The sequence below is a fragment of the Rhinoraja longicauda genome, chromosome 13, assembly GCF_053455715.1.
Source record: "Rhinoraja longicauda isolate Sanriku21f chromosome 13, sRhiLon1.1, whole genome shotgun sequence".
Lineage (NCBI taxonomy): Eukaryota > Metazoa > Chordata > Chondrichthyes > Rajiformes > Arhynchobatidae > Rhinoraja > Rhinoraja longicauda.
Genome location: NC_135965.1, coordinates 9,299,926 through 9,317,767, shown reverse-complemented (window position 1 = coordinate 9,317,767; position 17,842 = coordinate 9,299,926). Strand labels below are relative to the sequence as shown.

The 17,842-nt window shown below is 39.7% G+C and overlaps 1 protein-coding gene across 29 annotated transcripts in view; it reads left to right on the top strand.

Moving 5' to 3' along the window:
* LOC144599431 (disks large homolog 1-like) overlaps positions 1-17,842 on the top strand; it is a 354,144-nt gene that overhangs the window by 225,955 nt on the left and 110,347 nt on the right. For all 29 annotated transcript variants that reach the window (XM_078410310.1, XM_078410309.1, XM_078410307.1 and 26 more), the window contains 3 exons: positions 7,643-7,693; positions 13,301-13,425; positions 16,785-16,954. In XM_078410310.1, coding sequence (XP_078266436.1) covers positions 7,643-7,693; positions 13,301-13,425; positions 16,785-16,954 — 346 coding nt within the window. The remainder of the gene's footprint in view (positions 1-7,642; positions 7,694-13,300; positions 13,426-16,784; positions 16,955-17,842) is intronic.

Genomic DNA, 17,842 nt, shown 5'->3' with positions numbered 1-17,842 from the left:
TGACATCTTGTTTCTACATTCCTGTTCCATGAGAATGAAAACTCTTGAATAATACAGCCCTAATGGTCAACGTTTTCAGTTAAAGTTCATGATTTGTGAAGCGAGCAAGTACTGAATGCAAAGCAATGGCTTAGTAAACTGGCATTTCCATGCCTGAGTCAGTTTTTTAACATTTGTACTTTAAGATGCAGGTATAAAATTGCTTCATTTTAGATGATTCATGTTAACAAGTTGAACCTATCTCTGCAGAACGTGATTTGTTCCACAACTGAAAGAATTGTCCATCTCTTGTAGAGACAAATCATATTACATTACACTCGCATTATAAGCAACTTGTATTACATTAAATATTCAGTAGTATTTATTATTTATAAAGTAGGAATTGTTATTTCAGTGCAGTATGTTAATTTGTTTGCTGTGGATTCTAAGATGGGGGGGTCGGGGAAGACTTAATGGGAACCTGAGGTGTAACTTTTTTTATACAAAAGGTGTATGGAACAAGCTGCCGGAGGAGATAGTTGAGGCATGTACTAATGCAACGTTTAAGAAACATTTAGATATGTATATGGATAGGATAGCTTGAGATGGCCAAACTCAAGCAGGTGGGACTAATGTAGATGGGGCATGATCGTTAGCTTGAGCAAGTTTGGCCGAAGGGACTGTTTCCACGCTGTATGACTATGACTTCACAATTTTCGAAGTCAATTTTTTTTCGCTGTTGGATATCTTGGCAGTTGATTTATTTGAACATAAATTCTTTAGGGGAATTCTCCAAACTACTTCAGTCCTTTGGGCTAGCTCATTTAATCTGAATATTTATCACCAGACATTTGTGAGACGTTTTTAAATGTGAAGGATGACTTAAAATTAGTCCAATAATTATGTATAACCTATATGTATTTGAATGATTGGCATAGAATTTAAAAGAATAATTTTGCTGATTCTTATACTTGTCCTAAGCTTCTATTCTTTTCAACTGATGTCACAAGAATTTGCGAAAGGTGACAGCTAATAATTTCTACATTCTATATGATGAATAACTATATTCTTGGTAATCTGCCAGTTATCTTATGCCATGTATTATCATGGTATGCCAATTGTTATTAAAACATTTACAAATTTTCAGAAATTTCTGCAAAGCACCCCTGTTAATATAACCAGATTGAATTACGGTTTTCTGCTGCATCCTGTTGTATATGCCCTGGACATTTAATTACTTCAAAGACATATATGTGTAAGATGCAACAGCCACAAGGTATGATTCATAACTGCCATCAGTTATTAATCAATTATACATTGTATGGCGTATCTTTGCACCTATTGAATGATGAGCATTTAATGTGCCCTTTTAAAATTAGTCACTTTTGCTGGGTCATTTCAACACCTAATTTGGTAATTCGCAACTATTTTTGTACATATAATTATTGCCAACCTTACAGTAAGGAAATGGTCATTCATTGCCTTCCAGTTGATTGTTAACTTCAAATTTCTTACTCATGATAACTAGAAATCCGAATGCACATTTAGAACATAGAACAATATAGTAAAGGAACAACCTTACAACCCTTCAACCCGTAATGTCCATGCAGAACATGATTGCAAGTTGAGCTAAGCTTCACTGCCTGCACATGATCCACATCCATTCACTGCATGTCCATGTTGTGTCTATCCAAAAGCCTCTTAAATGCCTCATCATATCGCCTCTACGACCACCATTATGCAGCTGAATAACTGGAGCAGATGAGCAGCTCCGTTGGAGTTGGGCACTGTGTGGGAGTGAATATGTTTGCGTGCATCCCAAAGATTGGGATAAAGAAATGAAACTAATCTTTTCATTGGAGGAACTCCTAGTTTGACTGCCATTTTTCTGTCTGGTGGGTGAATCACTCAAAATGCTTGGACTATGTAATTCTGGACAATCTTCCAAGGAGAAACCTACACTCAATCCTGTTGGTTGTGGTTTCATGGGGTGGCCTGAAATAGTGCATTTGTTTGTTATTGCTATTATTGGCTGTTGAAAAAATAATTTCCTCAGGGATGGGTTGGCTGATAAAGTTGCCTAATGAGATTTGACCTCTGCCATCATTAGGCAAGATTCCACTCTTGAAACTCCCTTTACCAAATTGCAAAAGATGTATTTTCATTCTTTAGCTTCATTTTTTAATAATTTCCTCGCATGTGCTCCACATTGCTGAATACCAAGAGTCAAGTTTAGAGTGTTTAATTGTCATATGCACCCAAAATAAAACAATGAAATTCTTGCTGCAACATAATAGACCTGTAAACACAACACTCATAGATAACATAATAAGCATGAAAATTCAATGCATTTAAAATTCCCCCAATGTTACTGCAGAAAGCCCAAACTCTTTAATGCAACCAATACAATTCATAGTTTAGTTAGCGTTTCAAGTGTCTAATGGTGTGAGTATCTTCTCATACCTAATATTTCTTTATAGATGCTATTAAAATTACTTCCATTTCATTTTTAATTCTTCCTTTTGGCTCTCCACATCATATAATTAAGAAACTTGTGAGCTTTGTTTGATTATACCTCTGAACTGACAACCAGATTGTTCACATAAAGATATCATAATGAATCTCTCAGACTGGCCACAAATACTACAACTCTCACTGCTGTAAAGAAATGATCTTCACTGTAAAATTAAATGTTCATGATTAAATAGCATTGTTTTCCGGTGTTCTCTTAGATTTTTTTTCTCTAATCTCCCTAACATTCAAACAAAGAACTAAAATTGGCATTATCAACAAATACTTCATTGATTTGAATAAAATTTTGTCAGAGTCTTGTCATGGGTGAACAGTGCCTGCCTCTCATGCCACTTTTGATGGATTTTTTGTGACTCAAGTCACTACAGTGTTATCGACTCTGCAGGGCATCTAGAACCTGTGTGGAGGATCTACATAATTAGATCGAAGAATCTTTACTGAAGTGTTCAGAATCTGAACCGACATGACATTTAGCACATTTAATTGAATACCAAATTATTCACATAAAGCCAAATGGCGAGCTTGGAAAATCAATTACTGTAATATTTAGTTTTCACCAGTAGCTTAAAGCTGATGCATTGAACCTCTGAAAGTTAAGGGTGCACCCACACCTCTAAAGGTTAAGAGTAAGAGTCCCTTAACCACCTCTTCGTCCTGTGAAGATACTCCTTTTTAAAAGAAAAGTGGAACATGAACAGTAACTTTCCAGAATGCTTGCCAGAGTATTTAGTTAGATTTGTAGAGAAAACTGTAGCCAGTTTGCTTTATTCCAAAAGAAGAGACATAATGCTGAAGTAATTCAATAGGTCAGACTGCATCTCAGGAGAACATGGAGAGGTGATGTTTCTGGTCGGGAATCTTCTTCAGACTGATGGTGGGGGGGGGGGGTAAATGAAAGCTGGAGGAGAGGGAGGACAAATCCTGGCACATAATAGGCTGGCAAAGATGAGGAGGGTTATACGAGAGGTTGGCGGTTGGACAATGTTCAGAGATGAAAGGATGGAAGGTGTGAGACAAAAGGGTTGAAGAGTTGTAAATTGCAAAGCTAGAGGAAGGAATATATGTGGAAGGGGAGGGGAAAAATAGGTGCAAATGCAGGTGGTAGCTGCAACACCTATCCCTATGCCAGCTCCAGAGACACCAGCAGTCCTTCCAGGTGAGATAGAAGTTCATATGCACCTCGTCTAACCTCATCTACTGCATCCACTGTTCCCAATGTGGGTTCCTGTACCTAGATGGGACCAAGTATAGACTTGGCAACCGTTTCACCAAACACTTGCACTCAGTCCGACAAGACCTGTAGGATCTCCTGGGTGCTAACCATTTTAACTCCTCTTCTCATTTCTACACTGACCTTTCAGTCCTGGGCCTATTATATACCAGGTTTTATCCACCCCCCCCCCCCCCCCGCTTTTGAATCTTCTCCCCCCTCGTTCCCCCAAACAATCAGTCTGAAGAAGAGTCCCAACCCAAAATGTCACATATCCATGTTCTTCTGAGATGCTGCCTGACTTGCTGAGTAATTCCAGCACTTTCTTCTTTTGTAAACCAGCATCTACAGTTTCCTGTTTTATCCAGGTTCCTCATCCACAGCTGTGCAGCTAACGGAGCAGCTGCCTCACAGCTCCAGTGATCTTGGTTCAATCCTGACCTCTGGTCATGACTGTGTGAAGTTAACCCGTGGGGTTCCTCCAAGTCATCCAATATCTCCTCTCAATCCAAAGCCATGCAGGCTGATCGGTTAATTGGCGGCTGGAAATTGCCTCCAGTGTGGCAATGGGGAATTACAAGCATGGGTGTGGGGAATGGGAGGATTTGGGGAAGAGAAGTGTTCCTGAGAGTGTGGGGAAAATGAAAATGGAGCTTGTGAAGAAATGGTTGATTAATGGTCAGGGCAGACCTGTTTCGGTACTGTGTGACTATATGACTCTGTCTGCAAGTGCATGATTGATAGCACTGTGGATTTTACTGATTGCACCCTTCTTCATTCCACTGTTGAATTTTGATTTGCATGCTTTATTCCATTCTACAATGAGAAACCATGCAAGAGATTTGTTTATCTTTCCACAACTGTGAAGTGTAATTAAACAATCTCATTTTCACTTTCCCATCAATCTGATTGAAAACTTCTGTTCTTATTTCATTTTGCTGTCAAATCAGATGGCAGCAAATGGCTCAGATATTTCCTCCGTGTCATGTGCTGAGAAAGCTTTATCGTAATTCTTTAAAGCTTTTCATTTGTGTAAAGCTAAATATCATCTTGAAAAGTTATGATTACATCTTGGGGAATGTTTAAAATGATTGAATGAATTGTGGAACAACTAAGATAAACGCCATTTGGCCTATCATAACTGCTTTTCAAAAAATAAGCTATTCAACCTCGCCTCCTTTAGGTCCACAGCTATGTAAGTAAAAAACCTTTAACTACACATCCAAACATTATGTAGAAACAAGCTTGGTTTACAAAGGAAAGACTAAAAGTGCTGGGGTAACTACATAACTTCTTCAGTCTGAAGAAGGGTCTCGACCCGAAACGTCACCCATTCCTTCTCTCCTGAGATGCTGCCTGACCTGCTGAGTTACTCCAGCATTTTGTGAATAAATACCTTTGATTTGTACCAGCATCTGCAGTTATTTTCTTATATAACCCTCTCAGTGAGTCAGACTGCAATCCTGGAGAACATGGATTGGTGATATCTTGGGCCAGGACCCTTCTTCAGACAAAATGCATTATATAAATGTGGCGACACAATATTCTACGAATGTTGGAATCTGAAGCAAAACCACAAAGTGCTAGGGGAACTCAATGGGTCAGGCAGCATCCGCAGAGGGAAATGGACAGACAGCGTTTTGGATCATGACCGTTCTTCAGACATCATTTAAATGTGATGAGACACTTTGTCTTCACAAACCTTTCAGGCACTGAGATGCAGACCTCTACCACCTTTTAGTTGAGATACATTTTCCTTTCCTCTTGCAAAGCCCCTTCTGCCAATAACTTCCATATAAAAAAAACAGTGCCTGAGTAACTCAGCAGGTCAGGCAGCAAGAAGTGTAAAAACGCACACCTCACTTTAATTTCACGTTTCTTGTTGTGTTTGATGACTGTTGGCAGATCAATTTCCCTCCTGGGATAAACAAAGTTCAATCGTGTCGAAACTTTTCAAATCCATTGAGGACATAGCCAGTGGTTCCCTCAGACTATATTGCTTTGCTCTTCATTTCCCACTGCCAAAGTGCTAATGTTACGTTCCTTTCCCAGTCAGTTTCAGAAAAGACGTTTGTTTATTTTGCTTGTCCAATTCTCCTTTATTAATCTTTCCTCATGTACTTAGATTTCCCGTTTTCTTGTTTTATGGACCACTTCAGGTTGGTTTATTCTTCTAGTAATTGTGCTGTCACCAAGTTTCAATTTCTATTCTCTGAAACCAGTGTGCAGCTAGTCACCACTGATAAAAATTGTGCAAAGCCATAAGTACTAATAAACTTTAAGTGTACATTACCATGCTAATGTTTTCTCTCAGCTGCTTCTAACCACATTGCAATTTGTCACTTGTTTTTTTATTGGCAAAAAATCTTGTGTATTTGCACTAGGCAAAAATTGCAGCTGTGACTTTCATTTGGCAAAATATTACATGAATAATCCTTTGGGAATTATGGATCATGAAAGCCTGCAGATGGGTGAATTGTATGCAGGGAAATTAGACATGAAGAACTTTCATTAATTGTGATATTCATTATCTTTAAATTAAAAATTTGAAGACCTACAAACTCTAGCTAGATCCGAAGTGCAATCAAGTTCCAAAGTTCACCTTTTTCTTGTGACCATAAAGTATTCACAATATAAACCAATCGATTTAACCAAATTCCTAATGCCAGTTTTGACCTGAATGGCCACAGGTTAACTAAAGAGACAGCTCCCCATACACCGATGAGCCAAAACATTATGACCACTGACAGGTGAAGTGAATAAGTCAGCAGTGGTGAGAACCTACCGACAATGGTCCGAGGAGGGACAGACCACAAACTGGCGATAGGGTGTTGGGCACCCAAGGCTCATCGATGAGCGAGGGCAACGAAGGCTAACCCGTCTGGTCCGAACTGACTGTGGGAAGACGACAAGCAGGTGGAGGGAGTGTGATGATCTGGGAAATGTTCTGCTGGGAAATCCTGGGTCCGGCCATTCATGTAGACGTCACTTTGACACGTGTCACCTACCTAAACATCGTTGTAGACCAGGTACACCCCTTCATGGCAATGGTATTCCCTGATGGCAAAGGCCTCTTCCAGCAGGATAATGTGTCCTGCCACAGTGCACACAATGGTTTGAGGAACATGATGAAGTGTTCACGGTGCTGCCCTGGCCTCCAAATTCTCCAGATCTCAATCCGATTGAGCATCTGTGGGATGTGCTGGATGGACAAGTCTGACAAGTCTGGCAGCTCCACCTCGCAACGTATAGGACTTGAAGGATCTGCTACTAATATTTTGGTGCCAGATACCACAGGATACCTTCAGGGGTCTTGTGGAGACCATGCATCGGCGGGTTGGCGCTGTTTTGGCGGCACATGGAGGACCAACAGCATATTAGGCAGGTGGTCATAATGTTTTGGCTGATTGGTGTATATTCTGCTTGGGTAGCTTACAACCAAATGGTGTGAACATTAAATTCTTCAATTTTAGGTAACTACCAAACTCCTCACCCCCACTCCCCCCATTCTGTGTTCGCACCTGGACTCGCAACTCTTCAAATCTTTTGTTTCACACCTTCTGTCTTTTCATCTCTGATCGTTGTCCAACCAACTGCCTATCAAAAAACTCCCCACATCTATGACTTGCCAGGCTTTGCCCCGCCTCTCCGCTCTTCTGGTTTTCTTCTCCCTATTCCCCCCCTCCCCTAACCACAATCAGTCTGAAGAAGGATCCCAAACCAAAATGGCACCTATCCATGTTCTCCAGAGATGCTGCCTAACCCGCTGAGTTACTCCAACACTTTGTGTCCATTTTTGTAAACCAGCATCTTCAATTCCTTGTTTCTGTATTAAACTGAAACGTAAAGCATTTTAGTTTTTCTTAATACAACTTGAGTAGCTGACATCATGTTTTACTTGTATCTTTGGGACTTTTGCAGGTCAACGGTACTGATACAGACTATGAATATGAAGAAATCACGCTGGAGCGGGTAAGGGAGCTATGTTTTCTTTCATAATTGGGTATTTTCAGGTTAGAGGAATGTTCATATAAAATTAAATGAATTTGAAGTAAATGGGAATGTATTTCAAACTTCCATTTCTTTGATAATCTAATTCATGCAAGTTGCTCAGCAACCTCCACTGGCAACTGTTGGTCGTCCATCTACAAAATCATGTTCAATTTGAATACTTATAGTTGCAAACTTATAACATTTGAGAGCAATATTTGCAACACAAAATATCAACCATGATTTGATCTAATATTTAGTGCAAGTAATGATTTGGTTCCATGCATTTGATTTACAGCAACAAGACAGTTTTTATTGTGGCGTTAACTTTTGTAAACACATTTATTGGTTGCAGAATATTGTTGTGCTTTGTCTAACTAATACGTGACCTTTGCACCAGGGGATTAGTAATGGATATTACTGTATCCTTGTAGAATCATTCTGTAATTACCTGAAAATCTTTCAACTGTTGTAATTATTTAATAGCCTTGTATCTCAACAGCATCCTTTCCCATTTTCCAATTAAGAAAAGTTGTCACGCAGATGTACAATTAATGTCTATTATGTTCTTTAACGTGTTTGGATATCCAAGTAGTATAATCTGCTTCTATCAAGTCAAGTACATATGTACAAATATGACAAATTGTCATATGTGCAAATACAGTGAGGATAGTTACAATGAAAATCTAGCTTGCAGCAGCGTCACAGGCACATTGACAGACACACAAAAACAAAATATAGATCAATGACACATTTTTGCAAGGCAGTAAAAAGCAAAAAGACTGCAAAAAAAAGTCAAGATATCAGTGCAAAACGCAATTAAACAAAAGCGAATCATTACAAGTGCAAGAGGTGCTCCAAGGTGTTCCACCATTGTCAAAATAGGATTAGGGTAGTGCAGGTTGGTTCAAGAACATGATACGTGGGAAAGGGCTGTTCCTGATCCTGGTTTTGTGTCACTTCAGGTTTCAAAATCTTCTGCCTGATGGATGTGACATGTCTGTATGCATGTTCTTTCTTGAATGATTCTGTTCTGAGATGCTGAATATCATGAAAAATAGTGCTCAATTTAAATTTATTTGCGAAGTTCCTTTCCCAGGACATGAATGATGCCCTTGTTTTTATTTAACCATTATAATTATTAAGCAAAAGAAAATGAATTCCTAAATCTCCAGATTGGTAGTCCCATATCAGTCAGCACCTTGCCAGCCATCCTCATCAGATATTTTGTCACATAATAATCAAATTAATTGCTTCAGCAAGAATTATTTCAATATGGAGTCTTTCATTCTGAATTCGAAGAAGGAGATCCTTGCTGATTTTCAGAGGGTTTGATTGAAGCACTGCTCTTTATCCAAGCTGTTACTTTAAGATGCTTCTAACTATAAATCTGCTTAATATTCACATCAAGCTTTCAAAAATTCTTTGCACTTGATGGGAAAATCTTTAATTGCATACAAGCTTGACAACAGAGAAGCTGAAGTTCATGTAGATATTAAAAAATAAGTAATGGATTGGCAGTAATTCTAGAGACGTTGTAGACAAAAATGGCAGAGTTTCTTAACAAAACGTTTAACAGACCTATTCAGCCATTATTCCCAGTGGACAAAGGACTAATTTCAAAATTGCTACGGTCATGTGTCATAAATTACTTAGTACTTCAGTTAATTTGTTGTAAGTTTATAATCTTAAACGGATTCTTAGCCAACATTTTGTGTTAGAATATAGTGTGAATTTTGATCTTTGCCCAGCCAACTCTTTGTACACCAATGCCAACCAGTTCTCAATAAAACTCGGCCTTTCTTCAGAAGTGTTAGTGGGGAGCCCCTTCATACCAGAGACCTCAATTCTATCAGTTTTAAATAAACAAGTAAATAAATTATATTTCAGACATACTGTGAGTTGTTGATACCACAACTAGAGTCTGAAGACGGGTCTCGACCCGACACGTCACCTATTCCTTTTCTTCAGAGATGTTGTCTGACCGAACCGCTGAGTTACTTCAGCTTGTTGTGTCTATCTTCGGTTTAAACCAACATCTGCAGTTCCTTCCTACACAACTAGAGTCTGTGTCAGGTGTTGGACTGTTTAAAATGACTGGGTCATGTCAGAACAAAGATGAGACGAATCAGAATCCAGGGATCAGAGACTCTGAGGAGCAGCGGCCTCGGAGAGCTTAACAGTTACTGAGCTAGGAAACTACACGTCAACCCCGAGAATCCGCAGTAAAGATCGAGTGAAGAGGAAAACCTACCCTGGGAACTGTGCATCGGGCCGACAGTTTGAGTTGTGAATGTGCAGATGTGAACATTGTGTCAGAGAGTGTGTTAAAGGGGCAGGCGGCTCAGACTGATGTCAATGGGTGTGTGGGTACGAACACTTCGCCAGATTTCCTTGCCTCTCCGGCGAAAAATGAAAACATACCCGCGTCACGGGATTGCCCACTCCCCAACTTAACTCTGAAGTGCGACTTAACGGCAACATCTTCATTAATTTCAATATTTCAGACAAAAAGCAGCGAGCATGTCTGCGATCGGGTAAGAGAACACATTCGGTGCAGCACTGAAACAGGTTGAAATAGAAAACACTGTCCTTAACTTGCATCAAACTTTAACCACGACAAATATTCTAGCCTCAGAGATGAACTGACTCATTCAGATGTCTCTTGATAGTTATAGAAATCATACATTTCATTTCATTCTCCACCCACCCTCCAAAACAAAGAACAATAAAAAATGCTTGTTATTCAGTCACTGTCTTGCTCACTCACTGAAGCATGAAGCAATAAAACCTACAAAATCATCATAGTTTTGTACAAATTAACCATATACACACCTAATTAACAGTTTTGAAAGCAGTATTTTCTTAACGAAGCAAAACTGGAAAATATGAATGAAATGACGGTTTGTTTACACGCAGCAGATCAGCCGGCGAGAATATTTTGCCCCTGCGATCTATGACCTGCGCTTCAACTCCCCCTCCCACTCCCAGTCTGACCTTTCTGTCATGGGCCTCCTCCAGTGCTATAGTGAGGCCCACTGGAAATTGGAGGAACAGCACTTCATATTTCGCTTGGGCAGCTTGCAGCCCAGTGGTATGAACATTGACTTCTCCAACTTTAGATAGTTCCTCTGTCCCTCTCTTCCCCTCCCCCTTCCCAGTTCTCCCTCTATCTTCCTGTCTCCACCTATATCCTTCCTTTGTCCCGCCCCCCGACAGTCTGAAGAAGGGTCTCGACCCGAAACGTCACCCATTCCTTCTCTCCTGAGATGCTGCCTGACCTGCTGAGTTACTCCAGCATTTTGTGAAAGAAATACCTTCGATTTGTACCAGCATCTGCAGTTATTTTCTTACACTATATGACCTGCGCATGCTCAGTCGAAATACTTAACTCGCTTAGTCTAACTACAAGGAATTTTAATTCAGAAGCTAATGATCTGGAGAATTGAGTTCCAATCCCACCAAAGTCACAGGAGAATCTAAACTAAATGAAATTATTGTAATAATAATGTAACTAGAATTGTGGAGTAAAAACATAATATTGGTCATGGTAACAACTGGATTGTTACTAAAACTCATCTGATTCTTGGTCATCCTTTGAAGAATGAAGCCTGCCTCTATCCAGTTAGCTGCACATTTAACTCCCCTGCAGATTTTTCTGGAATGCTGTTGACACTTAACATAGAAACATAGAAAATAGGTGCAGGAGGAGGCCATTTGGCCCTTTGAGCCAGCACCGCCATTCATTGTGATCATGGCTGATCATCTACAATCAGTAACCTGTGCCTGCCTTCTCCCAATATCCCTTGATTTCACTAGCCCCTTCCTTGTAATGCCTTTGCTACCCAACTTTAGCCTAGGCATTGGATTCTGATGCAACAATTGTGCAATCATCTTGGTCATTTCTGTAAAGTATCTTTTCTACCTTAATTGTAGAGCAATCAAATCATCATAATCATACTTTATTAGCCAGGTATGTTTTGCAATATACAAGGAATTTGATTTGCCATAGTCATACCAATAAAAAGCAACAAGACACACAAAATACATTTTAACATCAATTTCCACCACAGTGACTCCTCCACATTCCTCACTGTGATGGAAGGCCAAAAAAAGTTCAATCTCTTCCCTTCTTTGTCCTCCCGTGGTCGGGGGCCTCGAGCCTTCCGTTGACAGGACGATCTTGGCTCTCATAGCCGGCGGTCGGGCTCTCCGCGTTGGGGCGTTGAAGCACCCGCATTGGGGGTGTCTCAGCTCCCATGCGCCGGGCAATCGGACCCCGGGTCGGGGCTAGTCGAACCTCCTGCGGATTGAAACTTCCCGATATTAGTCCCTACCCGAGACTGTGAGCTCTTCGATGTTGAAATCCGCAGGCCACGGTTGGAGCGTCGATCCCAGGCAAGGGATCGCAGGCTCCGACGGTGAGGCCACTGCCCCGCTGTAGGGCTCAAAGTCAGTCTCGAGCAAGGCCGCCAGCTCCATGATTTTAGGCTGTAGAGCGACTGGAGTTATGATCCGGAAAAAAAATCACATCTCTGGCAAGGTGAGAGATTGGAAAAAAAAGTTTTCCCCAACCCACCCCCCACATAAAACGAACCAGAGAACATCAACACATACTTTTTAAAACACACTAAAAATAACAAAAAGACGAAAAGACAGACAGACTGTTTGCGAAGATGCCATCGCTTTTTCTTCTTGCGTTTGAGGCAGCAGAAGTTACGAAGCTGCTTCTGCTGTCTCTGTTGGTTGTCGTTCGCCTGACTGAGGTCAGTTGACAGGGCTCACCACGGGGAGGTCGACAACACGAGCTCCGCTGCCATCGCTGACGGCACCAAAGTGCAGCCTGGAAGATAAAAACCTACAAGAGATGGTGCATGGTGGTAGGCCATTTGGTGGGAATGAACCAAGCAGTTCTAAACTTTGAATCAAGATCTGCGGTATTTCATAACAAGAAGCTTCTTGCTCATTATTACCATTGTTCCTCGGTGGTGACTATTCCAACATTGTCAGTGTCAATTGGATAAACATTCAGGATGAGAAGGGTACAGAATTTATTTTGGGTGAGGTCTCTAATGGCCTTCACTAGAGTTAGCTTGAGAGCACCCACCAGTGGCAAAGTTAACCACATTCTGAAAGAACTAAGAAGCACCTCCGCCAATGGAATGCAGTAATTCAGAAACGTAATTCAGACTAAATTCTAGTTTGACTTTGTACTTCAAAGCATTACAGGCATTGGTTCAATATTTGGAATTTCAAGGATCACTATCATCAACTGGATGCCATTTAAGGATGAATAATAAATGTTGAGTTTTCCAGGTACACCCAGCTCCCATGAATTAATTTGTAGAAATAAGTTATCGTTTTTGGTCAAATCCCTTTTATTAGGACTATGCATTGATTATATAAAAAGATCGTCGTCCTGAAATCTTAGCAGTTTCACAATCCACAGCTGCTGCCTGACTTATTCAGTATTTCCAGCATGTTTCTATTTAAATTATGTGAGAAAATGAAACCTTTATTGTCCAGATTTCTCCCATGTGTTCAGCACACATTTTTTATGCTTGATTTTCTATTTGTTCTCCTGCACAGGGGAATTCTGGGCTCGGATTCAGCATTGCAGGTGGTACTGATAATCCACATATTGGTGACGATCCAAGTATATTCATTACAAAAATCATTGCAGGAGGTGCAGCTGCACAGGATGGAAGATTGCGGTATGTCTCATTGGGATGCATTGCTGCTTGCATAACAAACGTTCATTCGTTCAAGTGTGTTCTTGAGAGTGCATGAATGGGCGACCAAAAATATTATCATCAGCTTCCACATCTGTTGTTGAGATGTTCCCTGAGTGCCTTGTGGTTTAAAAAAAACATCAGATGTTAATGATTGTAACTGTAAACGGAGCCACAAGAATTCAAAATGCAAAGGCTTAATTGTAATTGTAAACTACTTCAACAACAGGGGATACAGTCTTTAGAAAGGATATGCATGTATGCATTTCCTTCTATTTTAATCCTTTAAAAAAAATAATTGTCAAGTATTAGGAGTGTCGAGAAGACCTATCAATTTGTCACAGAGCAGAGAATTAATTTCTGCACGCTGCCAACTTGAAAATAGCCTTTGCAATCACATTTCAACATGGGGACTCATTTCATGTGACCAACCAATGGACACTGTCCATGTATTATTTGTGGTCTCAGTTGGACAAAAGGAGCATATTGCTTGAAGAATATTATATTTTGTATTGTATTATTTAACATGCCTTCCTTTATAACACTGCCTGTTGTCTGGCCAGCGCGTGCATGGCCAGAAGTACTCCCACGTCTGTAGCAAGAGAATGAGATTCCGTTTTATAGGAATATTGCCAAACAGCATCTAGTTTGCATCCCTTTTGGGGCAGGAAAATGTAATTGAAGTTCTTGCCAACAAATCCTGTCTCTGTTGGATTGACATGGCAGTTGAGATATTCTTAAACACTAGATCAGTGGAGAAATGGATAGATTTGGCTATCATTGTGTACGTCACTAAAAATCTGATCAAAAGGCACTGAAAACAATAAAAAAAAACAATGGAATAGCCATCTCAAGAGAACTGGAATGTAGAAGGTGAGGTTTAAATGGGTGGAGTTTTTATCAGACCTCATTTGGAGAACGTTATGCAGCGCTCAGCAACGCTTATCAAGATGGCGCTATTAATGTTAGTGGTGCGCAGAGCAGATTTACCAGACCTATAGAAGGATTAATGTAGGAAGGAACTGCAGATGCTGGTTTATACGGAAGATAGACATAAAATGCTGGAGTAACTCAGCGGGTCAAGTAGCATCTCTGGAGAAAAAGAATGGTGGCCTAGTCTTCCCCTCCCCTGACTTTCAGTCTGAAGAAGGTCTCGACCCAATTCCTTCTCTCCTGAGATGCTGCCTGTCCTGTTGAATAAACTACCGTTTTGCCTATCTTCTAATGAAGGCTTTAATGTTTTAAATTTTAAAGGGGGTTTTTGTTCCTTTTCAGTCTAGCAAATTAAGGGATGATCTAATTGATTAAAAGTGTATTAAATACAAAAGAAAGACCATTTCAAAAGATAAATGCTTTCCATGAACTTTGCGTATTGCTTCTTGCTTAAATCCTCACATACTCCTCAGGATTCCTTCCTGTCTGATTGTAATCTGACAACAGTCCCACTGATGCAATGGAAATTAAGGTGGCCATCTCCCAATCTGCAAATCTGGACTAAGTATAGATTTTATCCCTGGAGTTTGAATTATAGTTACATTTTCTTACAGAGTGCCCCAATATCATCTCACATTTTGCTCTTTATTGAGAACACGTTCATATACTCTCCCTTAAATGGTATGGCTAAAGTTCACAGCTCAACGTGAAGATTTACAGCTGATGCAATATATGATTATAACTAGTTGGAAGTTTTCCATCATAAGTTGATACATAACATTTTTAGAATGTTTCCATTTTTAGAATGTTTCCTTATCTCCCTAGAGGTTATTTCCTTGAATGATGTGATTAATCTTAACCTAAGTCTAAATGAACTTGAATGATTAATATCAGTGTTAAATATATTGCATCTATCGTTTCATCCTGTGATTCCTGGGAATAGTGGAGTTGGGTTATAAATGAGCAAGATGGGAGCCAGCTGTTGAGTTTGTCCACCTTTTCAAGTTTTTGCCATTTTGTATTTGATATATTAATGTTGAATTGACCACTTTTACCAGAAGGATAGCATTCTCTATTTATAATTTATACTCATTAAAGATTGAACTTTAATTAAAATTTGAACTTTAATGACAGCTTGAGAACATGTAATGATTCAAGAATTCAATATTACAAGTTTACGAAGTTGAACACCTCAATGATTGAATCATTTAAGTACTATGTACTAGATCATACAGAGTTCTATAAGCATAGTATTATTACATTATATCCATGGGAAGAGTCAGGTGCTTGCCATTCAGCCCATCGTATCTGTTCCAGTTCTCTATCAGTAACTTGGTAGATCTAGCTCTTAGCCCCTTTCCCATTGCTTGCCTATTTTTCCTCGCCATATATTTATCCAATTTTCTTTTGGAACCCGCAATGGAACCTGCCTCCTCCACATCTATCTGCAAGTAAACATCCTAGATTCTAAGTGCTTCCTCCAGTCCACGACTCCTGCTACCATCAGGAATGGTCCCCCATTATCTACATTATCCTGGTCCATTGTTATTTGGTGTACTATAATTACATCTCTCCTCATTCTTTTGTTTTAAAGAAGAGTTCCAGCCTCTCTCAGCTTTCCTCGTAACTGTGGTCTCTCATCCCAGGAATCGGTTTTGGGAATGTTTGTTGGGCCTCACTGATGCCTTCAGTTGAGGCCGTCCGTTTTTTTTGTCAAAATCCAGCCTGACTTCCCTTCTTTTTCACTCTGTGCCTTTTTTAAAAAGCCTTACTAAACAGTTTCTCAACCTGTTTCAACACTTTCAATGATTTGTCTATCCATACCACATGTTGAAATTGGTCTTCAGCAGTGGTCAAAGAGGAAATTGAGTATGGCATAAAAAAAACTCATGATTTATACTTGTTTCATTTGTCTTCCTGGCAAAGATCAATTTAATTCCCTGAATTTGTTTTTCAATCATGTTAATGTATTTCTATTGATTTATTTACCACTGGGCCTTCTGTACACGACAAGCAAGCAAAGTACAGGAAATTGTTCTAGTCTTGGAAACAATCACAATTGGGTGAAAGTTGTCCTAAAAAAAAAAAATCATTGAATTATTTTAAAATTCCAGCACTTGCTCCACGATCAATGAGTGCATTATTACAGAATATTTAGTCACAATGCTGACTTTTCCTTAATGATTCAGTATTTGTGTTCTTTCCTTTCATTTTTAACTATACCTAACTAATGTTCTCCCCTATTTATTTTTTTTCTTGCACTATTTATTTCTGCCGCAAAAAATGAGTCGTGATGCATTTGAAAGAGTTACCGGTTGTTAAAAGTTTTATTCACAATATTTTTAAAAAGAAAACTATATGCTGTAGAGCGTGCAGCTTGTTTCAATGTATGTTTTGTTACATTCTAGGGTGAATGACTGCATCCTTCGAGTAAATGATGTAGATGTAAGGGAAGTAACGCACAGCAAAGCAGTAGAAGCTTTAAAAGAGGCCGGATCGATTGTGAGATTATATGTGCGGAGAAGGAAAGCAGTCACAGAAAAAATCTTAGAGATAAAACTAGTTAAAGGGCCAAAAGGTAGGTTCTGCATTAAAAAAATAAATCTGTTAAATGAACTTTAAACATGTTCTCCACGACAAAGTCTGAGATATTTGGCGTTGTTCATCAATTACCTCTGGTTCTCGTTCCTCCTTTGAAGTAATTTCCCATGTGTGGGTATGAAGCTGCATAGTTACAGCAATGCAGCATAGATTCTCACAGATGAGGAATCTGTGCTGTGAGTAAATGCAATGTACGATTCTGGTTGAGCCTTGTAAACCTGCAGAACATTTGACAACTGATATTTAGCTTCATAAATCTGAGTTGGCTGGAGAGTCAAGGTTTGTTTCCTCAGGATGTGAAGATTCAGAAAAGATATTCAAATATTGAAGACATTTCATGTAAAACATGAAATGCAAGGTGACTGCTGATATGTTCAAGGGTACCATAAGTAATTCCAACTGAGAATCGGTTCAAGAGAAGAATGCGAACATGAAAGTTTGCCTGACTGATCTTTTTGGTTTTCCTTTTTTCTTTCACTTATTATCAAAATCTACGGCACCTCCCCAATAATGTTTTCCGATAAACTTTGGTTTGACAATATATCAGATTATTATCTCAATGGTGTTAGGTTAGGTAAGGGGGAGGTGCAGCGAGACCTGGGTGTCCTTGTACACCAGTCACTGAAAGTTGGTGTGCAGGTACAGCAGGCAGTGAAGAAAGCTAATGGAATGTTGGCCTTCATAACGAGAGGATTTCAGTATAGGAGTAAAGACCATAGTTGTATAGGGCCCTGGTAAGACCACATCTGGAGTATTGTGTACAGTTTTGGTCTCCTAATTTGAGGAAGGACATCCTTGTAATTGAGGCAGTGCAGCGTAGGTTCACGAGATTGATCCCTGGGATGGCGGGACTGTCATATGAGGA